This window comes from Mustela lutreola, chromosome 2, assembly GCF_030435805.1.
Source record: "Mustela lutreola isolate mMusLut2 chromosome 2, mMusLut2.pri, whole genome shotgun sequence".
Classification (NCBI taxonomy): Eukaryota; Metazoa; Chordata; class Mammalia; order Carnivora; family Mustelidae; genus Mustela; species Mustela lutreola.
In genome coordinates this window covers 17,282,925-17,310,000 of record NC_081291.1, presented here as the reverse complement: position 1 = coordinate 17,310,000, position 27,076 = coordinate 17,282,925, and the positions used below count along the sequence as shown (strand labels likewise).

Here is a 27,076-nt window from a genome sequence, read left to right as displayed (position 1 = left end):
TTGCAGATGGGCAGTATACCATCTTTAATCTAGGCTTGAGGGTGATAGAGTTTTCTGATATTCTCTCTACTACCTAGGTTATGCCTTAAACTTCTAAAGCCCACTATTTCCTTTGGTGGTTTGGCAAAAAAGGGAGGGAAAAATCTTCTTAGATGTATACTTTGTGGTTCATACTTATACGGTAGAATTGGACTATAAATTAGCATGGCCTGAGTATGTGAGGCCCAGGCAGAGACAGTGGTAATGTGCAAGGGCGGATTAATTTACAGGAAGCAGAAAAGTCTGGTCCTCATTTGCTTACCTCATCTGTAAAATAAGATGGGAGATTGCTGGTATAGACCATTGGTTTTCAAATCTGAAGTCTGTTGGAATTGCCTCACATGCTTAGTTCCCCAAAACAAAACCATACAAAGCATACTTTCTTGCCTTACCTTAGAACCAGTGAATTGCTGTTCCTTGGAGTTTTGTTGCAGATTTTGTTGCTTTCTTACCAAGTACCAAAGTGATTCTGTGTGATGTCAGGAGACCACTAGTTATAATGACTTCTGCTATTTCTTCTCAGTTATGACATAGGACTAGACTGTTCTCATTGAGTTGTTAGTTATTGCTCTCTATCCGCTTGTCTTTTTGTGTTGTGTCTTGAATTAATAGGATTTTTTTTTCATTCTTGTTGAAAATTCTGCCTGGGGGAAAAAGTTATAAAATGGATAAATTCTTTGTGTAACAGACAAGAATAGAAAAATACAGGTAATTGTTGAAACTGAGGTGTGTACTTAGGATTTTTTATACTATCCTCTATACTTTTAAGTGTGTTTGAAATTTTCTATAATAAAGAAGTGCTTATCTAGCTTAGTGAAATTCATACTGTCCTTAAAAAGGACTTTTCATTTTTCTGACATTTTAAACTGTGATACTAGTCATTTGAAAGTAACTTTATTGTTGTAGTAACTGCTTATTTTGTTCATTTATAGGCAAAGATTGAAAATGTGCAGAAAACAGGTTTCATCAAAGGACCAATGTTCAAAGGTGTTGCTTCTAGTCGATTTTTACCCAAAGGCACCAAGACTAAAGTTAATTTGGAGGAACAGGGACGACAGAAGGTGTCTTTCAGTTTCAGCCTTACAAAGAAAACTTTGCAGAACAGGTTTCTGACTGCACTTGGCAATGAAAAGCAAAATGATACTCCAAACTCCCCAGCTGGACCTCTTCAAGTAGACTTGACCCCTAAAATTAAAATGGACATTGCAGATACCTTATCTACTACCGAAGACTCTTCCCCACCAAAATCAAGGGTAGAATTGGGCAAAATTCATTTTAAGAAACATCTGCTTCATGTGACATCCAGACCACTGCTGACTCCTGCCACAGCAGTGAGCTCTCCACCTCCTCCCATAGCACCATTACCAGCAGTCATAGCAGAATCAACAACTGTAGACTCGCCACCCTCATCTCCACCTCCACCACCTCCACCTCCTCAGGCCACAACACTCTCACCACCAGCACCAGTAACAGAGCCAGTGGCCTTGCCACACACACCAATCCCAGTTCTGATGACAGCACCAGTAGATGTAGCAGTTAGAGCACTGAAGGAACCACCAGTTACAACTGTACCAGAATCTTCAGAAGTGGACACTAAGCAGGAGGCTGTTGTATCTAATAGTTCAGAAGAACACATAACTCAAAATTTGAATGAGCAAGTAGATATTGCCTCACAAAAAGAGGATTCCCATATTGGGAAGGAAGAAGAAATTCCAGATAGTTCTAAGAGTAATCTGGGCTCCAAAAAAACAGGTTCTAAGAAGAAATCCTCACAATCTGAAGGCACCTTTCTTGCTTCAGAATCTGATGAAGATTCTGTACGGACTTCCTCAAGTCAAAGATCACATGATTTAAAATTTTCAGCAAGCATTGAAAAGGAAAGAGATTCAAAAAAGAGCTTAGCACCTTTAAAAAACGAGGATTTAGGGAAATCTTCACGGTCTAAAACAGAGAGAGATGATAAATATTTTAGCTACTCAAAACTTGAAAGAGATACTCGGTATATATCTTCTCGATGTAGATCAGAGAGAGAGCGAAGGCGGAGCAGATCTCGTTCCAGATCCGACAGAGGCTCTAGAACTAGTTTATCCTATTCTCGGTCGGAGCGATCCCATTATTACGACTCTGATCGTCGCTACCATCGGAGTTCCCCTTATCGAGAGAGGGCACGCTATTCTCGGCCATATACAGATAACAGAGCTCGAGAGAGTTCTGACTCAGAAGAGGAGTATAAGAAGACCTACTCAAGGCGTACCTCCTCTCATTCCTTCTCTTACAGAGACCTAAGGACATCATCATCCTATTCTAAATCTGATAGGGACTGCAAAACTGAGTCCTCTTACTTAGAGATGGAGAAGAGAGGAAAGTATTCTTCCAAATTAGAAAGAGAATCAAAAAGGACTTCAGAAAATGAAGCAATGAAAAGATGTTGTTCTCCCCCTAATGAACTGGTATTCCGACGGGGGTCATCCTATTCCAAGCATGATAACAGTGCTTCCCGTTACAAATCTACCCTTTCAAAATCTATATCCAAGTCTGATAAATTTAAAAATTCTTTCTGTTGTACAGAATTAAATGAGGAAATCAAACCGTCTCATTCTTCTAATTTACAGGCTCCTTGTTCAAAAGGTAGTGATTTAAGAATGATTAGTAAAATTCCTGAAAGAGAAAAGACTGGGTCTCCATCTCCATCAAATCGATTAAATGATTCACCTACTTTTAAAAAGCTAGATGAATCACTTATTTTTAAATCTGAATTTATAGGACATGATAGCCATGATAGTATTAAGGAATTAGACTCTTTATCTAAGGTGAAGAATGATCAATTAAGAAGTTATTGCCCCATAGAATTAAATATAAATGGGTCTCCTGGGGCAGAATCTGATTTGGCAACATTTTGCACTTCTAAAGCTGACACTGTTTTGATGTCTTCTGATGATAGTGTGACTGGATCGGAGGTGTCCCCTTTGGTCAAAGGATGCATGCTTCCATCAAATGGATTTCAGAATGTTAATAGATGTAAAGAAAAAGACTCAGATGATACTTGCATGCTGCATAGTAAGTCAGGAAGCCCATTCAGAGAAGCAGAACCTCCGGTGTCACCACACCAAGATAAACTTCTATCTTTGCCGGTTATGACTATAGATTATTCTAAAACTGTAATTAAAGAACCAGTCGATATGACAGTTTCTTGCTGTAAAACCAAAGATTCAGATATATGCTGTACTTCAAATGACAAGAACCCTTCATTGCATCATTCTGAAGCTGAAAAGATTGAGCCTTCAGTTATGAAGATTTCTTCAAATAGCTTTATGAATGTGCATTTGAAATCAAAAACAGTTATATGTGATAATAGAAATCTGACAGATCAGCACTCAAAATTTGCATGTGAAGAATATAAGCAGAATGTTGGTAGCACTAGTTCGGCTTCTGTTAACCATTTTGATGATTTATATCAACCTATTGAGAGTTCAGGCATTGCTTCATCTCTTCCGAGTCTTCCACCAGGAATAAAAGTGGACAGTTTAACTCTGTTGCAGTGTGGAGAGAACACATCTCCGGTTTTGGATGCTGTGCTAAAGAGTAAAAGCACAGAGTTTTTAAAGCATGCAGAGAAAGAAACAGTAGCAGAAGTAGGTAGCGGCCTTCCTGATTCAGGAAGAGGATTTGCTTCTTGGGAAAATAGGCATAATAATGGGTTGTCTGGGAAATGTGTGCAAGAGGCTCAAGAAGAAGGGAATTCCGTATTGCCTGATAGAAGAGGAAGAGCAGAAATCTCTTTAGATGAAGAAGGAGGAAGAGGACATGTGCATACCTCTGATGATTCAGAAGTTGTATTTTCGTCTTGTGACTTGAATTTAACCATGGAAGACAGTGATGGTGTAACATACACCTTAAAATGTGACAGTAGTGGGCATGCCTCAGAGATTGTATCTACTGTCCATGAAGATTATTCAGGTTCTTCTGAAAGTTCAAGTGATGAAAGTGACTCTGAAGATACAGATTCTGATGATAGCAGTATTCCAAGAAACCGTCTTCAGTCTGTTGTGGTAGTGCCAAAGAATTCTACTTTGCCCATGGAAGAAACCAGTCCTTGTTCTTCTCGGAGTAGTCAGAGTTACAGACACTATTCTGACCACTGGGAAGATGAGAGATTAGAGTCAAGGAGACATTCATATGAGGAAAAATTCGAGAGTGTAGCAAGCAAACCCTGTTCTCAAACTGAGAAGTTCTTCCATCATAAAGGGACAGAGAAGAATCTGGAAGTTTCTTTCTCACAGCCTAGCAGAAAACAAATAGATAACCACCTATCTGAAATTGCTCATCCTCAGAGTGATGGGGTTGATAGTACAAGTCATACAGATGTGAAATCTGACTTTCTAGGTCATCCAAATTCTGAGGAAACCACAAAAGCCAAAATAGCTTCTAGGCAGCAGGAAGAACTGCCAGTTTATTCTTCTGATGATTTTGAAGATGTCCCAAGTAAGTCTCGGCAACAGATCACTTTCCCTAACAGACCGGATAGTCGACTGGGAAAAACAGAGTTGAGTTTTTCTTCCTCTTGTGAGCGAGTGGATGGTTTCCGTTCATCAGAAGAGCTCCGAAACATAGGGTGGGAATTCTCTCAACAAGAAAAACCTACTACCACGTATCAACAACCTGACAGCAGCTATGGAGCCTGTGGTGGACACAAGTATCAGCAAAGTGCAGAGCATTATGGTGGGACACGTAATTACTGGCAAGGCAATGGCTACTGGGATCCAAGATCAGCAGGTAGACCTCCTGGAACTGGGGTTGTGTATGATCGAATTCAAGGGCAGGTACCAGATTCCTTAACAGATGACCGTGAAGAGGAGGAGAATTGGGATCAACGTGGAGGATCTCATTTTTCAACGCAGTCCAGTAAGTTTTTTCTGTCCTTTCAGAAGGACAAGGGGTCAGTGCAAGCACCTGAAATAAGCAGCAATTCCGTTAAGGATTCTTTAACTGTGAATGAAAAGAAAGATCTTTCAAAAAACTTAGAAAAAAATGATATGAAAGATAGAGGACCTCCAAAAAAAAGGAGACAGGAATTGGAGAGTGATTCTGAAAGTGAAGGTGAACTTCAGGACAGAAAGAAAGTTCGAGTAGCGGTAGAGCCAGGGGAAACAGCAGTGCCTCCGGCCTCAGCCCTGGTTGGGCCTTCTTGTGTCATGGAGGACTTCAGGGACCCACAGCGATGGAAAGAATATGCCAAGCAAGGGAAGATGCCTTGTTACTTCGATCTGATTGAAGAAAATGTTTATTTAACAGAAAGGTAAGCTTGCTGAATGCTTGTGCAGCAAATTTTAAACTCTTTTTGTTAAAAAAAAAAAAAAAAACAGCTTTCAATGATTCACGTTATATGAGGTCAATTGTATAAAATACAGGTTTGTGATAAGATATACATTAAACAATTGAAAAAGTATTTACCTGTTTAGATTTGATGTCATAGGTTCCTTCCCTCAGTATCCATCCCCCACTGCCTAGGAAGGGGATGTCTATTTTTTATTTGAGGGGGGAGTCTCATTACCTTTTGGGTTCTGAAAGTGTGATTTAGGCCAGCCCTATTTTTCTTAAATTCCTTTTACATGTGTAACTATGATGAACAGTGAAACAAAATCTCAGCAAAATAGTCTGCTCTTAGAAAAAGAAAAAAGTAATTGTGCTTGATTTTTTTTTTTTTCCTTTTCAAAAATGCTTAGAATGAAGTATCTTTAAAAGGTACTTCATAAAACTGGAACTAGACTAGAACACCATTTTCTGTCTGGTTTTTAAGTCTATTGCTAATAGATTAAATGATTAAATTTGGCAATAGCATAACCACTATTTTAGAATTAAATGATAAAATGGTTTACTACAGATCCCTAGCAAGTATAATGAGAATAGGAGTAATGAAACATAGTCCTCCAAAGCAGAGCTGCACAGCTCGCTTTCTTTCACGTTTCCTCGACAGTCCTCTTGTTTTCCCAATATGAGTATGTGTTAAATGTGCCTTTTTAAACAAAAAAACCTGTAGTCTTTCCTTTTGCAAATTTCTCTTCTACCTAAGACTCTACCTAGCCATCATCTTTTAAGTGTTAAAATTTTTTTTTATAATGAAATTTTTTTTCACTGTGGTTAAGGTAAAGTTAAAATTAGGTCTCATGATAAGTTTTTCATATTTAAACAAAAAAGCTTTTTTGGGGCTCCTGGGTTCAGTTAGTTGAGCATCCGACTCTTGGTTTTAATGCAGGTCATGATCTCAGGGTTGTGAGATCGAGCCCTGTGTCAGGCTTCGTGATGGGCTTGGAGTCTGTTTGAGATTCTCTCTCTCCTTCTGCCCCTCTCTCTGCTCACACGTTTTCCCTCTCTCTTTCTGAATAAATAAATCAATCTTGAAAAATAAAAACCTTTTTATGATATAGAGAGTCTCTTACAGTAATAATTTACATCTAGTAAATTAGGTTTAGGTTTAAAATACTGAATATTTTAAGTAGTAGTTTTTAGGAATTGCGTGAGTATTCACGCACAGGGTCTTTAAAAGACTAAAGTAAAACTAATCAACCCAGTCCTCTGGGATTTGTTCAGCAGTGAGATCCAGATACATGTAACACCATATATATAGATCTGGTTGGTGGGAACATTGGAGAGATTTTTTGGAGTGAGAAGCATTTATATATATCCAACATTTTTTTTTTTTTGAAGATTTTATTTATTTATTTGACAGAGATAACAAGCAGGTGGAGAGAGAGGGGGAAGCAGGCTCCCCGCTGAGCAGAGAGCCCTGGGATCATGACCTGAGCCGAAGGCAGAGGCTTTAACCCACTGAGCCACCCAGGTGCCCCATATTCCGCATTTTTAAAGTGCTTATTCTTATATGCTGGGCCTTTAGGAGCCACCAAGAACACAAATTTTGCAATGGTTTTGAGTATAGTGAAAAAATTATCTTAGGTTTAATGAAAATAGGGTTATCTGAATCTGCCCATTAGTCCTTACAGAGCAATACAAAATAAAGCTTTTGCCGATTTTTCAAAACTACAGTTCTTAAAGTACTTGTAAATAGATACATGGTTTATCTTTAGTTCCGTTTCTTCAGACTGAGAGTAGTCATACACTTATTAATGAATGATACCTTGAATTGATCCAGATGAGTCATTCCTGTTACTCAAACTTAGTTGAAGCTGTCAGGACACTCTTCAGGTACTTTTTAAGTTGGGACTGTAATAGACCATATGTTGAAGATGAAAGCAGATTAGTTAGGAGATTAAGACAGCTGCATAGAGCAGCTATGCTCTTCACTGTCTGATAGTTGGAGTCAAACTGCCCTAATCTTAAGGCGATCTTCTTCAAACTTCTTTGATTTTTTTCCTTCCTTTTGGACAAGGGTCAGAAAGAAAGTTCAACATAAAAGCCAGGCAATAATCACATTTTCACTTTCTTTGCAATATCTGGTGTAGGTATTTATGAACCCAGTCCGTTTTGAACAGTTTTCCCTTTTTACCCCCAAATCAATCTGTGTTGAAAAAGTTTAGTCCTCTGATTATTCTGCAAGGCCTTATTATTCTGTTATACACTTCTGTAAATTATACTTCATTCTTTTTTTAATCATTTAATTTTCTGTTAAATAAGATTTTTAGAAATTCATTGTTACTGAAAGATTCTCTGAAAGATTTATGGAGTTAAACTCTTAATAAAAGTCTTATTTTTACGGGTTCTTGGGTGGCTTAGTCTGTTAATCGTCTGACTCTGATATTGGTTCAGGTCATGATTTCAGGGTTGTGAGAGAGAGCCCTGCATTGAGCTCTGATCTGGGCATGGAGCCTGTTTAAGATTCTCTCTCTCCCTCTCCCTGTGTTCCTTCTCCATTGCTTGTGTGTGCATATGCTCTCATGCTCTCTCTAAAAGAAAAAAGAACTTATTTTTTAATTTATTTTTTAGCAACTTCTTTCCTTCCTCAGTCTCTGTGTTTTATAAATTAAGTATCTTTTTTTCTCAACCTCATCGAGGAGAACTGATTCTTTTTATTTTTTTAAGATTATTTATTTATTTGTCAGAGGGAGCAGCGGGCAGAGAGAAGCAGGCTCCTCCCCTCTAAGCAAGGAGCCTGATGTAGGACCCAATACCAGGACTCCAGAATCATAACCAGCCAAAGGCAGATGCCCAATCGACTGAGGCCCCCACACATTCCCAGGACTGATTCTTAAACTTCATTTTAATCAACTGTGTCACCTTTTGATTCTCATTTTTTTCCTGAGCCAAATATAACTATTAACACTTGAAATTGCTCAGAATTTGAGATTTAGCTGAATTGAACTAGGAAATGATAGATGATAGACTTAAACTTACCCTATCCTTCCATTTGTCGGGGCTGAGGGTTTCCTCTCATTCTCTTTGCAGCATAAGTCTTAGTGTTTTTAGTCTCATAGATAGTAGTGAGGAGATATTTTCTTCTTTTTGAATGTTTGACTTAACCAGAATCATTAAATGTGAAACTAAGGAGATTTAGCACATATTTGATTGTGTATGTTGTATCATTGCCAGGAGATTTCTTAAACCAATTCTTACGAAATTTTACCTAATAGAAAGAAGAATAAATCCCATCGGGATATTAAGCGAATGCAGTGTGAGTGTACACCTCTTTCTAAAGATGAAAGAGCTCAAGGTGAAATAGCATGCGGGGAAGATTGTCTTAATCGTCTCCTCATGATTGAATGGTAAGTAAATTAAGATGTTCTGATTTTGCTCAGTCGTTCTATTAAATGTCTCAAAATAGTAGAAAGAATTAGTGATGAATAAGATTTAACCTTTCTCCTTCTACCCGTTGTTGAGTATTTATAAGCAATGAAATCTCCAATGTATAACAGTGTTTATAAGGAGGTAGATTTTTCTTGCATTGTACGTTATAGTATACTTTGACAGTGCTCTGTTAAGTAGCCCTAAAACTAATGTCATAACCTTTTATCTCTTATAATGTTTGTGTCTTGAGAGGTAAATGTTGGTATTTTTTTAGCTTTTACTATAAGATGAGATAAAACCGTAGCATTTCAAAAGTGCATAAAGTAAAATGTCTTCCAAACCCCAATCCCTCTATTTCTGGTCTTTGCCAGTACTTTTTATACCTATACCAACATTCATAGATATTTCCACTTTTTACATATAGAAATGAAATCTTTACCATATGCACTTTTTTTGAATTTTATCCCCTCACCCTGGCCCAAACACACATGATCACATAATTAAATATGTTTTGGATGCCTGTTGAGAGCAAAGTATACAGACCTATCTTAATCTTCTCTAGGTTGCTTTATATAGTCTGTTTATAGTTAACTCATAATTATTTATCTCCTCTTAAGAAATTTTCTTCTATATTTTTCTTATAAGCCATAAGCATCTTTACATTAAAAAAAGTGTGGTTAATTTTTTTTACCAATTTGATGAAAAATTGTATCATTTTTTAACATGAAGAGAATATGAAGGTGATTTATAATGTAGATATTTTGTTCTTAGTGTTAATAAAGTGTTCTCTTTCAAACTCAGTTTTTTATTTTGCTCATGTTCTAGTGTTAGAGAATAAAACCTACTCAGAAAAATAAAGAGAAAGCACTTTGATATTCCTTTATTAAACTGAAAGTAGAGATGACATACATGTGTAAGAAGAGGAGACAGAAGAGTTAACACTATTCTCCTAACTTGACATTGTTGCCCTGGCCTCTGCACATTTCTGACTTTTCCTTCCAACCTTGCTAAAGAGATGGGAAGTATAGAATACTTTTCTTTATGTGTTTCCCACAGTCAAACTTAAAGTAGTTTTCAGGATCAGGTTCAAATTTAAGCTGGTGTTCAAAGATCAACGACCTGCCCTTCAGTTTTCCTGCAGCGCACTTCTCTTACCGGTCATCTGCTGTTTTCTCCATTCCTCAAGTGGGCCTTGTTCCGTGTTTCTGCACCGAGGCAGATGCCATTGTTGTATCTCTTGTTTGTTTTTGTTGTTGTTACTTGTTAGTTTTTATCCACATCTTATGTGTCATTAGAGATTAATTTTCTCCACTTCTCATTTTAGTTCTTCTCGGTGTCCAAATGGGGATTATTGTTCCAATAGACGATTTCAGAGAAAACAGCATGCAGATGTGGAAGTGATACTCACAGAAAAGAAAGGCTGGGGCTTGAGAGCTGCCAAAGACCTTCCTTCGTAAGTTATGTCTTAATCCTCTTTCACTTTATTTTTGTATTGTTGAAGTTGGTTAGCTACTTTGTAGGAAAATAATGTGTTTGTTACACTGAAGTTTAATAATGATTATTATGGGGTTGCCTGGGTGGCTCAGTTGATTAAACATCTGTCTTTGACTCATGTCATGATCCCCAAGTCCAGGGATCAAGTCCTGAGTCGGGCTCCTTGCTCAGTGGGGAGTCTGCTTCTCCCTCTGCCTTCCGCTTCCCCTGTTTGTGTTCTCTCTCTCTGATGAGTAAATAGATAAAAAAATTTTTTTAAAAAAAGATTTTATTTATTTGTCAGAGAAAGCACATAAGCAGGCAGAGTGGCAGGCAGAGGCAGAGAAAGAAGCAGGCTCCCTGCTGGACAAAGGAGCGATTCAGGACTTGATCCCAGGATGCCAGGATCATGACCTGAGCCGAAGGCAGCTGCTCAACCGACTGAACCACCCAGGTGTCCCTAAAATTTTTTTTTTTAAAGAAAATATTTTCAATTGTTTCCTAAAGCTCTTTAGCCTTTCTAAGCTTCTCACAAAGAACCCTGCTTTGGTAAAATACCCTAGCACTGAATGTTCCCAGGTTCCCCACATTTTCCTACTCATATAACTTCCCTATGCTGATGGTAGTGTTTTTCATGCTTTAGTTCCAAACTGTTTAGATCTTCACTGGTAGGTCATTCCCATCTAAGAGGACATATTGTGAGATATGCACAGGGTGAGGAAGGCTTTGGAGCTAATCTGCTAGTTAGTTATGTTAAAGAACATGACATTCCTTGTGTATAGTATACTCATTTCTTCTCCAGTACTGAAGATACTAAATAACAAGGAAAGACCAGTCAGGGTTGGAAGGTATCTGAGAGACACTAAGGAGAGTGATTAATCGTGATTATTGATAGATACTAGAGAAAACTCACAGAGGCTGTTGTGAGAGAAAAGGTCTATTTGACCTTTAACATCTTCAGAGACCTTTGTATAAAGGCAGTAGAAGGGCTGCTATATTTAAATTGCCATCTTTTTTCTTAGAGCATAAAGCCTTTAATATTTCAGTGCATCCTGATTTCCTCAGAGCTGTTTCTCAGCTGTAAATCACTGTTTTCATGATCATAAACCAGACTTGAGTGTTTGCTTTAATATCTGGTTAAATCAGGAATACATATTTTGATAGTATGTATAAATGTAAAAGTGTCTTATAATCAACATTTTTTGAAAAATATTGGGAAGGAGAAAACCTCAGTTAGATGCTAGGTACTTTATATATATTTTGTATGATACCAAATTTATCCAATTGTATTTTATTAAATCCATTATTTTTACATGGATGTATGTTTTCCATAAAGCTCCTAGGCAGGAAGTGCTATTGTTTCCCCTTTGTTTTGCCAGGAACACCTTTGTGCTAGAATATTGTGGAGAAGTACTTGATCATAAAGAGTTTAAAGCCCGGGTAAAGGAGTATGCACGGAACAAAAACATCCACTACTATTTCATGGCCCTGAAGAATGATGAGGTGAGCAGCATGAATGTGTTTTCTTTGAAACAGATTGGGAAATTGTTGAGTTTGAAAGGGTCATTGAATGGAAAGATTTTTCAAAAGACATTAAGTGACAAAAAAGAGGAGCAGAATAGTATATATAGTTTTTGTTTATAAAAAGATTGGGAGAGGGAGATATTTACATATATAGGTAAATGTAAACATACATGCTTCATATTATAACTCTTAAAAATGACTGATATCTCCAAAGAGGTTTTTTGTTTTTTTTTTTGATGTGGGTTACATTTGTCAATACTTAAATAAAAATTAAAGCTGAGAAATGGAAAAATACTTACTAAACCACTGAAAAGCAACAAGCCCATTATACGTTGACATAAATGTTTTTATGAAAATAAAGCATTTTCAAATGATTTTTGTTTTAAACATGAGTACCATTGTTTTACATTTTTACAAATCTCTTTAATGTCTGGTGTAATAAAATTTAGCTAGATTCTCATATCTTTCTCTTTATTCAGTCCTGGAAAACCTAATTCTAGGTCCTACCCCAGCACCTGTTGAATCTGTCTCTGAGGGTGGGTCCAGCAGGAGTTTTAACAAGCTCTCTGGGAATTCAGATAGACACTGGAGTTTGAGAGCTCCTGCACTGTGGTATAACATGCGCTTTAAAATGGAGTTTTGTACATGAGAAATGAGATTGGAATATAAGAGGATATTAGAAGTAGCTAAAAGTAAATGGAAGAATTATTGGTAGATACGGAGATAATTTTGCTTATAAGTAAGATGTTTATGGTTAGCAGATCTCCTAGAGGAGGCTGTTGGGTATTTGTCCCTTGGATGTGTCTGTACATAAAAGAGGAGGAGGGATTGGAAATATAGGTCATACATTTGCCTAATGCCTTTCCTTCATAAAATGTACATGTATTTTAAAGTCTCATTTCTAACTCTTAAAATTATCCTTTCCCCTAGATAATAGATGCCACTCAGAAAGGAAACTGTTCTCGTTTCATGAATCACAGCTGTGAGCCAAACTGTGAAACTCAAAAAGTAAGTTGAGTTAGATTTAGAGTTTGGGATTTTGTTCAAGATTGCTGTTCTCTTGGGGCACCTGGATGGCTCAGTCGTTAAGCATCTGCCTTAGGCTCAGATCATGATCCCAGGGTCTTGGGATCAAGCCCTGCATTGGGATTCCTGCTCCGCAGGGAGCCTGCTTTCCCCTCTCCAACTCCCCTATGCTTGTATTCCCTCTCGCTATTTCTCTATGTCATAAATAAATATAAATCTTTAAAAAAAAATTGCTGTTCTACATTAAGGGTACCTGTGAATTTTATTTTTTCAATCATTTGAATTGTTTTTTCCTACTCTATTGTTAAAAATCTTATTTTGAAATAAGTTTAAGTATATAAAATAGTGCAGAAACAGTATACAGTTCCATATGCTTCACTTAGCTTCCCCAAATGCTCACATTGTATATAACCATTATACAGGTACCCAATCCAAGAAATACTATTAACTGTTAACTAATCTAAAGTCTTTATTCAGATTTTGTTATTTGTCATTTTTCTTGACTAGGAGCCAATCCAGGAACTCCCACTGCATTTATTTATTTATTTATTTTTAAAAAGATTTTATTTATTTATTTGACAGACAGAGATCACAAGTAGGCAGAGAGGCAGGCAGAGAGAGAGAGAGGAGGAAGCAGGCTCCCCGCTGAGCAGAGAGCCCGATGCGGGACCCGATCCCAGGACCCTGGGATCATGACCTGAGCCGAAGGCAGAGGCTTTAACCCACTGAGCCACCCAGGCGCCCTCCCATTGCATTTAATTGTCACTTCTCTTTGCCCATAAATTTTTATCTATCTTTTTTTAAAGATTTAATTTATTTGATAGAGAGGGACACAGTAAGAGAGGGAACACTAGCACAGGGAATGGGAGAGGGAGAGGGAGAAGCAGACTTCCCACCGAGCAGGGAGCCTAATGTGGGGCTCAATCCCAGGACCCTGAGATCATGACCTGAGCCGAAAGCAGACACTTAGCGACTGAGCCACCTAGGCTTCCTAATTTTAGCTATTATTTCAAGGTATCAAACTGAACTTTAATTTTGATGAAGTCCAGCGTGTACTATTCAGATTTTTATCAGCTCTTATCCAGGTGCCAAATTTGGCTGTTTTAATAACTTAAGGGGCTGAATAGCCACAGATGAGAAGGATTATATGTGATACACATGTGGTTACACTGCTTCTCAACAAGGCTAGGCTCTGGGTCTTGCTCATCTTGATGTCCTATGCCTGGCACATAGTTGACACTTGATAAATTCATTTATTGAATTTGTTTTTGAGCTTAGATGAAACAATATATATGTTAGAACATTGGTTCTTTTTTAGACTAAGAAGGCTATGGACCTGCTCCCTAGAGAAGTAACGGTTCTCAATTCATATTAATGGTTCTCAGTCAGTGGTTCCATTTCATATTAAAATAGTGTTTTAAATTTTTTTGTCTTTTGAATCTGTGTACTAATAGATCTTAGATATGGCTCTTCTAAGAGCCAAGCCATATAATAAATAGGAGAACCCAGTCCATAATCATTTAACCAAAATTCTGGTTCTAGTTTTGCCTGTAGCTGGTGGCCACATGTCTAACTGTGAGACTCCAGGTGTATTCTGTCCCTTTATCACTTTAAGTCTGGGTTTTTTCATCAGTAACATGTTGACATGGTCTGGACAGGAGCTCTATAGTTGACTTACATCTTACATGTTCTGGAACTACAAGTTCTAACCCCTGTGTATTTAATCCCATTTTAATTTTTGAGTTTCATGCAACTGTTCTCATGCTTTCCTTCCCTTTCACTACACTGAGTCCTATGACCACCAGTTTTTGTTGAAATTAAACATTTGGCATCATTATTTACATGGTTCCATGCTCCATTTTATCTTAGAATACAGTTACTTTTAACATAAGGTAATACCAATTTGCCTATAATTATAGTCAGTGATGCCAAGCATTCCCTATTTGTCTATTTTTAGTACAAGTGAATATTTACTGTGTGGAAATGTATATTATACAAATTAAAGTAGCAGTTGCTTTTATTTTTTATTTTTTTAAAAGATTTTATTTATTTATTTGACAGACAGAGATCAGAAGTAGGCAGAGAGGCAGGCAGAGAGAGAGAGGGAAGCAGACTTCCTGCGGAGCAGGGAGCCCGATGCGGGGCTCGATACCAGGACCCTGAGATCATGACCCAAGCCGAAGGCAGCAGCCCAAACCACTGAGCCACCCAGGCGCCCCGCAGTTGCTTTTATTAGAGACAAATTATAGATGATGGTATTAAGTAAGAGTAACAAATACATTTATTTTAAAAGAAAGTTCCCTATTTGTTATTTGGAAAAGCTTTTATTTTCTAAAGGCACACACATAATTAAGGCAGATGAGGATCTTTAAAGAAAAACACACGGATTGGGACACCTGGGTGGCTCAGTCGGTTGAGTGGCTGCCTTCAGCTCTGGTCGTGATCCCAGTGTCCTGGGATCGAGTCCCACGTCGGGCTCCTTGCTCAGCAGGGAGCCTGCTTCTCCCTCTGCCTCTACCTGCTACTCTTCTGCCTGTGCGCTCGCTCTCTCTTTCTCTCTCTCTGACAAATAAATGAAATCTTTAAAAAAAAAAAGAAAAACACACAGATTAATCAGTTACTAATTTCTTTTCTTTTAAAAACATCTCAGTGGACTGTGAACGGACAACTGAGGGTCGGGTTTTTTACCACCAAACTGGTTACTTCAGGCTCAGAGTTAACATTTGACTATCAGTTTCAAAGATACGGGTGAGTATTGTTTTGATTCTGTTTTGCTGCTTCTAATGGGGCAGTAGACTGTTCAGATATAGAGATATAAAACTTTAATGTGAACTACTAAAAAGTTGTATGTGCCTCCAGGTCTTTACTCTTTCAGTTTTGTGTGTTTTTCCTACTGTATGACATTTGTGGACATTAAGGGATTTATGCAGGAACTGTATAATCTTCCTCTGAATTCCATGCTGTCTTATTTATATAATTATGTTCCATATGTAATGTAAAAAAACCCCTTTTTATTATGGAAATGTCTAGTGTCTGTGTGTGTGTGCATGTAAGGAGAATATAATATAATCCCTATGTATCTATCATTTATCTTTTTGTTATTAGTCATGACTAATTTTTTCTGATCTCTACTCATTGTACTGTGAAAGATAATTTACTTATTCTCTCTAGCCGAAATAATAACTGATGGAGTAGCAGTGAATACCCTTAGCATCTATGTTGTGGTTTCATAGAACCCCACTAAAAGGAACAGGGTTCCTTGGAGGAGTGTTGATTTCAGGTTAAGACAGAAATTGAACAAGGTGATCTTGGATTATTTTGTTGTGTCAGAAAACCGGTTATAATAGGTGAGAGTCATGTCAAAGGAACTTGGAGCTAGCTTGAATAGGCTCTCATATTAGTGAGAGAGTTCTCATTAACACTTAAGCATCAATAAGGATAATAATTATGGTGATTTGAAACTTACTATGTAAAACCCATGAGATTTAATAATACTTTAAAAATAAAACTGCAGGGACGCCTGGGTGGCTCAGTTGGTTAAGCGGCTGCCTTCGGCTCAGGTCATGATCCCAGCGTCCTGGGATAGAGTCCCACATCGGGCTCCTTGCTCCACGGGGAGTCTGCTTCTCCCTCTGACTCTGCCTTCCACTCTGTCTGCCTGTGCTCGCTCTCGCTCTCCCTCTGAAAAATAAATAAAATCTTTAAAAAAAAAAAAAACTGCATTAGTTATAATAGAAGGGAACTGATTTATGATTTTTTTTCCATGTTTTAGATATTTTTTATTGTGGAAAATGTCACATAACATTAATTTCACCTTTTTAACTTTTTAAAGTATACAGTTTAGTAGTACAGTCATATTTTGTACATCTATTACCACTGTCTAGTTCCAGAACATTTTCAGCACCCCAAAAGCAGATCCCTTATGTATTAACAAGCTCTCATGCCCGATTTCCCCCTTTTCTTAGCCCCTGGCAAACACTAATCTACTTTCTATATCTGTGGATTTTTCTGGATGTTTCACATATGTGGAATCATGCAAATGTGGTCCTTTGTGACTTCATTTAGAAAACATTCAATGTTTTCAAGGTTCATTCATGTTGTAGCATATACCAATATTTCATTCCTTTTTAATGGCTAAATAATATTCCACTGCATGTATATACCGTATTTTGTTTTTCCATTCATATGTTAATGCACATTTGGGCGGTTTCCACTTTTTTGCTATTGTGAATAATGCTGCAGTGAACACTGGTGAATCAATCAATTAATGATTTTTAAAAAGTAGTTTAAAAGTTAAAAAAGGGGGGGGGGAAGAGTCAAGCATTTATCCTGCCTTCCCCAAGTGAATTCTGCTTTAGATTAAACCAAATAGTTAATGAGAAGAAGTTCTTCTCTTGGAGGTCATTTCAGCTAATAAATGAAGTAGTAACAGTATCAGCATTTTGCAGCACCTCATGGACTAATGGATCTAGGCAGTCAGTGGTGTTAGCAGTCACGGGATGAGTCCAGACCAGGTTGTATGTAGGGCTCTGTATTTTTTTCCTCTTATGTTTGCTCTTATGAAGGAAAGGGTACTAGAAATCAAATGTTTGTGATGTCCTGCTCTATTTATTGAATGATTTCTTTTTATGCCTTTGATTACTGCTGTCATAAACTGAATCTATCAGTTTACTTTAGTATAGGTTTTCATGCTTTTCTCAAGTCACAGAATAAATGGCCGTGATGGTTTGTACCCAAGCTTGTAGACTAGGCCCATATTCTTTCCACCACTTTTCCTGGACTCCGTGGTGGTAGTTACTTCTTAACAATGTTTCTTATTAGTATCTCATTCTTATGTGGTAACTTTTACATGTTTCCTTTTAAATAACCTGGACATACTGAATTTTATATCTGTGTATATGTATTTATAACAGTATGTTTTGTTTATTCTGTGTGCCTGTTACATTTACATATAAGAGATGTTGAACTATTTAAGCAGTTTTGTTCTCAGCTCAAATATGTATATGATCTTTTATTTTTATATATTAGTAGGTACTCACAAAATGAAGAAATTTCTCATTAACTTCTTGGCTGATTTTAATAAGGGAAGGTTGGAAAAAGAATGAATGTTTTTTAAGAGCAATTTTCAGGCATTTCCTTTAAATAGTACCAGGTTTGTTGGAGTCTCTTAAAATAATTACTTGTTTTAGGCTGAATAGACTTCTCTTTCATATGTGATTGTTATATTGCTGACATTTTTACATGGTTTACTTTCACATAACATGTTTCCTGTGCCCTTTAAACAGAAAAGAAGCTCAGAAATGTTTCTGTGGGTCAGCTAATTGCCGAGGTTACCTGGGAGGAGAGAACAGAGTCAGTATCAGAGCAGCAGGAGGAAAAATGAAGAAGGAGCGGTCCCGTAAGAAGGATTCAGTAAGTGTTTTGTTCTTACTTTCAGTTTTTACCATGTATGTTTTAAGAAGGGAGGTAGCTTTTCTGATTGAAGTTTGAAAAGTCAAACTACAATCAGAGAAAGTCAGGATCAGATGAGATAATCAGGAAAAGAAGTATGGTTGCTATTTTTATTTCCAGTTCATAGAGATTAGAATTAGGTACAGAGAACTATTGAAGTCATGTTGTAAACACATGGGCTAGTAGCTTTTTGGGGGCCTGTAAAACTTCTAATCCTAAGTACAAATAAAATGTTTATCCACTAGCTTACTTAAGTCTGATCTACATTCCTAATCTTTTCATAGTGGTTTGTTTTTTTGTTTGGAACTCTTAAAAGTTTGCAAGTGTTCTTATAATCTCTGAAAACCCTCTTTGGAGTATAAGGTGAGTTTTGAGAGGTGACAGGCAACAAAGAGTGAGAATGGAATGGTGAAAGTGGTCTTTTCATTTACTATATTAACATAGTAATTAATGGCCTTTTTTATACCTCAGCTCACCTCAGTTATACTGGAGGAAGGAGCTATCTTGTTAATAAAGGGACTCTTGCCTGGGACAAGGACTTTGTGTTTTTGTTTTTGTTTTTTTTTTTAATCCCCCCTCCCTTTTTCTGAGAGTCCCTACACCAAAACAGTATTTCTTAGCCTCAGAACCACCTGGCAGGGCCCGTAATGAAAATGCACATTCCTGGGTCCATCCCCAGACCTATGAATCCTAGTGGAGGGCTAGGAGCAGGAGCTAGGGGTCTAAGGGGATTAGTCAGCAAATTCCCTTATGATTCTTTAGCAGTTAGCTCATGCCACGGCTTTTCTTATAAATGACTGCATAGATTAAGTATAAATTACTGTTTAGATGAGGAGATAGAAGATGTATTGGGACAAAGGGATAAAAGTGTAATGGTTAAAAGGTGATGTCAGTAAGTCCAAATTAATTGGAGAGAATTAATTATGGAACATCTGAATTCTGTAAGGAGATATAGATAGAAAAAAGCATTGGAAAGGGCAGTTGAAAAATTTAAAAAGGACTTTTGAAAATTACCGAAAGGAAAGTTTCAACAAATACCACCCAAGATGAACACGTTCTTTAAAGTATTATGTGTGCTTTAGCTGTCCTTTTTGGAGAGCATATGTACCATAATGCTCTGCCAGGCACTCTGCTAAGCACCTGACACATTAACTCATGTAATTCTCACAATAAGCCCTGAAATTAGGTATAAGGATTTTTTTTTTTTAAACAGATGAGAACATTAAGGTATCACCTAGTAGGTAATGGAAGTGAACTAGCTCTTGTCTTTCCTCTTAACCGTTATGTTGCATTGCAGATTGTGGAGAGCAGTTCCATCCTCTTCCAACTCAGACAGTTGGGGTCATAACAACCAATGTTTCTGTGTGCTAGAAAATAAATTTTAAAATCTATTACATTGTTTTGTTTAGAGTTTTAGAAATGGTATATGTTTATTTCTGCAATTTATTTTTTACTCTTTATTTTAAAATTTGATCCACATTGATAAATATGTAAACATATTTTTAACTACTATTAAGTTTTTCATCATATGAGTTTATTATATATAATCCTTCTAACGAACACTAGTGTTTTTAAGCTTTTGCTCTTACTGTCACAGCATCTGTACATGTTCCTGTAAGGCATATCCATGGAAGTGGAGTCACTGGGTCCTAGCTGGTTAGCCTTCTTTTTTCTTTTTTTTAAAGATTTTATTTATTTATTTGACAGATCATAAGTAGGCCGAGAGGCAGGCAGAGAGAGAGAGGGAAGCAGGCTCCCTGCTGAGCAGAGAGCCTATGCGGGACTTGATTCTAGGACCCTGAGATCATGACCTGAGCCAAAGGCAGAGGCTTAACCCACTAAACCACCCAGGCCACCCCCCTCCGCACCCCCACCTGTTAGCCTTCTTGACTTTGACTGTTGCGGGAAATTTTTCTCTAAACTCCATTATTATTGCTTTTATTTTTAACTCTCCTTTTCTTTTCTTTTTCTTTTTTTTTTAAGATTTTATTTATTTGATAGAGAGAGACACCAAGAGAGGGAACACAAGCAGGGGGAGTGGGAGACGAAGAAGCAGGCTTCCCGCTGAGCAGGGTGCTTGATGTGGGACTCGATTCCAGGACCCTGGGATCATGACCTGAGCCGAAGGCAGATGCTAACGGACTGAGCTACTCAGGCGCCCCAGCTCTCATTTTCTTTGATAGTTTATCAGAATAGCCACAAAATAGTCATTAAACATGTTGACCTATGCTAAAATCTCCAATAAACTTCCCTTTGGCTATCTCCTACTCTCAAAGCTTACAGAATAAATATTTCTTAAAAACTGTATTATTGGTGGGGAGTATCCTTATAATGTGATGGTTTCTTAGGCAGTGTTATAACTCCATCATACCATTACCAGATGGCTTTCTTTCTTTTTTTTTTAAATTTTTAAAAAAGATTTTATTTATTTGACAGAAATCACAAGTAGGCAGAGAGGCAGGTAGAGAGAGGAAGGGAAGCAGGCTCCCCGCTGAGTGGAGAGCCTGATGTGGGGCTCGATCCCAGGACCCTAAGATCATGACCTGAGCCAAAGGCAGAGGCTTTAATCCACCTGAGCCACCCAGGCGCCCCCAGATGGCTTTCTATCTGATAAGATTCAGGAACAGTCCCAGTGCACAAAGTGTAGGCATTCCTTTGTTTGCTTGTGTTTATTCTGATTATGGTGTGTCAGTGTCAGTATAGGCTTTGGCATTATAGACTAAATTAGGTGTAACATGAATCCAGTCATCATGGGTTGCTCCAGGTATGAATTTGAAGTTATTCTGGAATAGAATGCTGTAGATAAAACTTTGGCCAGATAGAGGAATGAGCCAGAATGATTTTAGATTTCTAGGAGGGTTATTTGCCCTGCCAATAATGAACACTTGAACCCTAGTTTACTTTTTCTTGGATTGTTGCCCTCTGAAATTCCCTTTTGCATGCCTAGATTCTGAATTTTAGTCAGCTATAGCTGAGAGTCTTGGGAATTCTTTTGGGTAGAGGATGCTATGGAGAGGACAAGATAGGACAGTTTAAAATGTAGTTTTGCATATTTTAATTATTAAGAAGAGTATATTAATAGTACTATAGCTTACAACCTCCATATCAGCCCTTGATCAGTAAACATTTTTTTTATTTCTTGCTCTTATGATTGTCCTAAGTCATCTCCTTAACAAAGCTAAAAGCTCTTCCAATTGAAGTTGGTTGTCTTTTTTGGGGATGTCACAAACCAGGTAACTAATAACCCAATGTAATTTACTAGGTAACTAAGTACTTAGCTGATGGAAATATATTAAGTCCCTATAACCCGATGATATTTGTAGTTTGTAAAGTATAAGCAGGAAATAGTCTGAAACTTCTCTTAGTCTCTTTTGAGTTTGTGAAACTAATGATAACTAATTTACACAATAAAGAGGGTGAAAAGGTACATACTTGCTTTGAACACAAAACAAGTATTAATATCTAAAGTATATAGAGCATTCCTACTAATTAATAAAGAAAAAGCCAGCACAAAGGAAAAATAAAGAGACACCATCCAGACACTTTACTAATCCAAATAACCAATAAACATAGGAAGATGTTCAACCTCATTATGAATCAGGGCAGTATCCGTTAAAACTATCAGGTGTCATTTACATGCCTATCAGATTGGTAAAAAGTCTGATGACTTGTAAGAACAGGATCTCCTACACTGCGTGGGGGTTGTAAATGGGTACAGCCACCCTTTTTTTTTTTTTTTTTAGATTTTCTTTATTTTTCCAAGAGAGGGAGAGAGTAGAGCAGGCAAGGGCTGGGAGTGGCAGGCAGAGGGAGAAAGAGCAAGGAGCCTGATGCTGGACCCGATCCCAGAATCATGACCTGAGCTGAAGGCAGAGGCTTAACTAACTAAACCACCCCGGCATCCCTGGGTGCAACCACTTTTATAAACACTTTGGAATTAATTACTGAAAGTGAATGGATATGTATCTAGAGTCACAGCAGCATTGCTTATATTAGAAAAAGTAGAAACAAATTTCCATTAACACTAATATAGACAATTTATAATGTAATCCTAGACTTAAAAATTTGTCATGAAAGTGAAGGAGTAGGGCTGCATGCAACAGAATGGAGGACTCCTAAAATGTAAGGATGAAACACAAGCATGACAAAAGTTTTGTCCAGTATAATTTCCAGAAAGATTTAAAAAATAGATAAAATTAAGTTATAATATTTAGGGTTTTTGTATAAATGATAAACCTATTTTAAAAATAAAAGAATGATTTTCTAAAAAAGTCAGGAGATGTTAGCAAAGAGGAGGTATTATAAGAAGGGAAGGGCACATGGAGCACTTCAGGGATGCTGGCAATGTTGTCCTCCCCCGGCCTTCTTATCACATGCATGTTGATTTTATGGATAATGCTCACTTGTTTGTTAAGCTTACTTGTTTACAAATCATTTATATACTTTATGTGTACTGTATTTCATCAGGAAGTATTAAAAATACTGCTTAGAGCAATTAAGGATGGTTGATGGCCAAAATACTAAAGTATTTAAAAAGAGTAAATTAGGGGTACCTGGGTGGCTTAGTTGCTTAAGCATCTGACTTTGTCTCGGGTCATGATCCCAGGGTTCTGGGCTCAAGCCCTGTACAGGGCTCCTTGCTCAATGGGGAGCCTGATTCTCTCTCTCCTTCTGCCTACCCCTCCCCTGCTTATTCTCTCTCTCTCTGACAAATAAATTAAATCTTTAAGAAAAAAAAGTAAATAATTTCTTGGACCGATTAAGCATTTAACAGAATAAATTTTTAAATGCTATAGAATTTTGCATTTTTGTATATATAAATGTTCATGTACCAGTAATTAAAATATACCTTGGGCGCCTGGGTGGCTCAGTGGGTTAAGCCACTGCCTTCGGCTCAGGTCACGATCTCAGGGTCCTGGGATCAAGTCCCATATCGGGCTCTCTGCTCAGCAGGGAGCCTGCTTCCCTCTCCCTCTCTCTGCCTGCCTCTCTCTCCATCTACTTGTGATCTCTCTCTGTCAAATGAATAAATAAAATCTTTAAAAAATAAAATAAAATAAAATAAAATATACCTTAACCATTTTTATACTTTCATATTGATATTGATTTTTTTTTTTAAGATTTTATTTATTTATTTGACAGACAGAGATCACGAGTAGGCAGAGAGGCAGGCAGAGGTGGGGGGAACCAGGCTCCCTGCTGTACAGAGAGCCCAATGCAGGGTTTGATCCCAGGACCCTGGGATCATGACCTGAGCTGAGGGCACAGGCTCTAACCCACTGAGCCACCCAGGCACCCCATTCATGTTGATTTTTAGTTACTTTAGATCCTTTCGGGAAGGCGGTGATGCATAAATTAAAAATAAGTACTTCTAGTAAATGTAAATTAATGAAAGCAATCAGTTGGCCTCCTGGCTCCCTTCCTCCCAGGTATCCTAAAAGCTATTAATCCCACAGTTCACAATTGATTATCCACTTGAGTACCCAAAATTATGGACGCTGTATCATACATAGGATTGGCATGATAACTTTTATGTATGTCAGTACAACCACTAAGCTCGTAATTGTAGTGGGAGGTTCAAAGGTTATTCACTTTCTATATTTTGTTTGCAAAATTTTGTTATTTTTACTTAAGTTTCTGCAGGTTTACTGTTTATTTCCTTAAGAAAGAATGCTACTGTTTTTATTTACCAGTGGAGTTTTATATACTGTAGTGTCTATTCAATAAATGTTTATTAAATGAAAAATTTAAGAACTCAGTTTTTTTTTGTTTGTTTGTTTGTTTGTTTTTAGAACTCAGTTTTATCTCTTAAGTATTCAGAGTTAGAGAGGCCTTTCCTGGCTAATTATGAAAAGAAAACCCCACCTCTCTCTCTTCTTTTAAAAAGATTTATTTATTTTGGTGGGGGCAGGGACAAACAGACTGCCTTGGTTGCAGAGCCCCATGTGGGGCTCAATCCCAGGACCTGAGATCATGACCCAAGCTGAAATTCAAGAGTCAGAGGCTTAACTGAGCTACCTAGGTGCACCAGAAAACCCCATCTCTTAGCCTAGTAGTATTTGTGTCTCAAAACTCTGTCCAAAGTGAGGTTCTGACTGTTGCACTTGGGGGAAAAGTAGAATTTTAAAGCCCTTGGTCTTTCCTATTCTAATCCTCTAGAATTTAAGACACAGGAGGTTTTACATTTAGGATATGCAGGGGAAAGCCATCATTAAGGAAATTGTCCTGAATTAATGTTTAACCATAAACTGGTTTTTCTGTATATATCCTTAATCTCTTCAAAACATAAGTGATGCTGGAAATGAAAAAGAAATGAGCCTTAAGTGTACATTTTAGAAGGAAAAAAGTGAGTTTACATTTCTTCAGAGTCTTGTAAGTAGCATTTCATGTTTTCTTGTTTTTGTTCCTAAGAGTTATGTGAGTTTTGTGGTATAATATAAAATAGAAGTGTTTAGTGCCTTGCCTAAAATTATGTTGAGATGATAAAAAGTTAAGTAACAGAAAATTTCCTTAAGGGATTCCGGGTGACTCAGTCAGTTAAGCCTCTTCCTTCCACTCAGGTTATGATCCCAGTGTCCTGGGATCAAGTCCTTGGTCAGGCTTCTTGCTCAGTGGGGAGTCTGCTTCTCCCTCTGCCTGCCACCCTCCCTGTTCATGCTCTTAATCTCTCTCTCTCTGGCAAATAAATAAATAAATAAAATATTTGAATAAAAGGAAAAGAAAATTTCCTTAAGATTCTTGTCTTTTAGAGGCGCCTGGGTGGCTCAGTGGGTTAAGTCTCTGCCTTCTGCTCAGGTCATGATCCCAGGGTTCTGGGATCGAGCCCTGCATCTGGCTCTCTGCTCAGCAGAGAGCCTGCTTCCCTTCCTCTGCCTCTCTGCCTACTTGTGATCTCCATCTGTCAAATAAATAAATAGTCTTTAAAGAAAAAAAAAAAAAAGATTCTTGTCTTTTGGATTTTCTTTCTTCTAATTTATTATCAGTGCATTCTAGAATTTTATCATTTCAGGCTATATTGGTATACTGCTGTTCTTTATATCTCTTCTGTGTTAGTTGCTGTCTCGTGTAGATTTTATTCTGTTATTGCCGCACTACTTATTCTCAAATTCCATGTTGATCATATTATTCTCCTTTTTTGGGTTCAGTAATGGAGCTTTCTTGCTCATTCACATCAAATACAGATTCTTTTATGTAACACCTCCAGGATCTTCTGATCAAACACCAGCCTTCCTTTTGATGAGGTTTTTCTTACTTCCTCACCATACCTTATCTGCTCCAGCCTGGCCAAGCTAGGCACTATCACAATTTTCCATTTCCCTATGCTCAAGATTTTACTCACTCCCTCCTTGTTGCATTGGGCTGCACTTGTTGCACCTGTTGCTAGCCCTGCTTCTGGTGACTCTCATTCTAACCACACCCTTCCTTCATAGTTTTTTAACATTTTACAATTAATCCTTCATTATTTGTTTTCATATGAATTAATTTTATCTCCCCAATAATAAGTTCTGTAAGGTATCTTTATATCTTTGGTAAGACAGCTGGAAAACAACTATTGGTGGGTTTTTTGTTGTTGTTTCCCATTGTTTAAATGTAATATTTGAAACTTCCAGAGAAAATATATATGTTACAAAGCATAATTATAAAAGAACCACTTGTGAGCACTTCTCTCCTTTGTGCTCCCTGCTTAGCCCCTAGAGGATACCACTGTTTTGAATTTTGTGTCGTATCTCCATTGCCTTTTTAAAATTGATTTTTTAGGCCTGCATCTATGAAAATTTTGTTTTTGAGGTTTATATAATCAGAGTCATACAGCATGTAATCTTCTGGAACTTTTTTCATGTAACATGTTCATAAGATTGATGAATCTTGTTGCATTGGGCTGCACTTGATTCCTTTCTCTGTGCTATAATAATCCATTGTATGAAAATGCTAATTTATATAACCTGGCCACAGACATTTGTTAATAGTTCTTTGCTATTACAGTGAACTTTACAGTGGTTATTCAGTGAACTTAGTATAACATGTGTCTAGAAATATCTTTAGGATTTATTCTTAGGTGTGCAGTGCTACGCATAGGGGATACAGATATTTTATTTTTGAAGCCAGTGCTTTATTTCTTTTGGCATACTTTTCACCATTAATTTGCTCTGTCTCCTGTAAGAGTAGATTTTTGTTCGTTTTGGTTCATTGTAGTGACTTTAGCAACTAGGATTATACTTGACATATAGTAAGTACTTGGTAAATATTTGATGAGTGAATGAAATGCTTTTAAAATTGTGATAGTGCCTAGCTTGGCCAGGCTGGAGCAGATAAGGTATGGTGAGGAAGTAAGAAAAACCTCATCAAAAGGAAGGCTGGTGTTTGATCAGAAGATCCTGGAGGTGTTACATAAAAGAATCTGTATTTGATGTGAATGAGCAAGAAAGCTCCATTACTGAACCCAAAAAAGGAGAATAATATGATCAACATGGAATTTGAGAATAAGTAGTGCAGCAATAACAGAATAAAATCTACACGAGACAGCAACTAACACAGAAGAGATATAAAGACAGCAGTAAACCAGTATGGCCTGAAATGATAAAATTCTAGAATGCGCTGATAATAAATTAGAAGAAAGCAAATCCAATTTTTACTTTCATCAACAGCATGTAAAATTCCTTTTGATCTACATCTTTGCCTAGATTTGACATTATCAGACTTAATTTTTTCCCCAGATTAATCTAGTAAATATGACATGATTTCCCACTGTGGACCTATTTGTGTTTTCCTTATCACTGGCAAGGTTGAACATCTTTTTAGGTTGTTTGATTCTTAGATTAGTGGCACA

At 37.3% G+C, this 27,076-nt stretch overlaps 1 protein-coding gene across 5 annotated transcripts in view; it reads left to right on the top strand.

Annotated features, from left to right (window-relative positions):
* Positions 1-27,076, top strand: part of SETD2 (SET domain containing 2, histone lysine methyltransferase) — a 125,923-nt gene that overhangs the window by 33,070 nt on the left and 65,777 nt on the right. For all 5 annotated transcript variants that reach the window (XR_009350683.1, XR_009350684.1, XR_009350685.1 and 2 more), the window contains exons 3-9: positions 972-5,335; positions 8,622-8,753; positions 10,100-10,228; positions 11,628-11,751; positions 12,703-12,780; positions 15,449-15,546; positions 18,084-18,210. Coding sequence is in view for 2 of the 5 variants with exons in the window: in XM_059160733.1 (XP_059016716.1) it covers positions 972-5,335; positions 8,622-8,753; positions 10,100-10,228; positions 11,628-11,751; positions 12,703-12,780; positions 15,449-15,546; positions 18,084-18,210 (5,052 nt within the window). In the remaining 3 variants the exon portion in view is untranslated. The remainder of the gene's footprint in view (positions 1-971; positions 5,336-8,621; positions 8,754-10,099; positions 10,229-11,627; positions 11,752-12,702; positions 12,781-15,448; positions 15,547-18,083; positions 18,211-27,076) is intronic.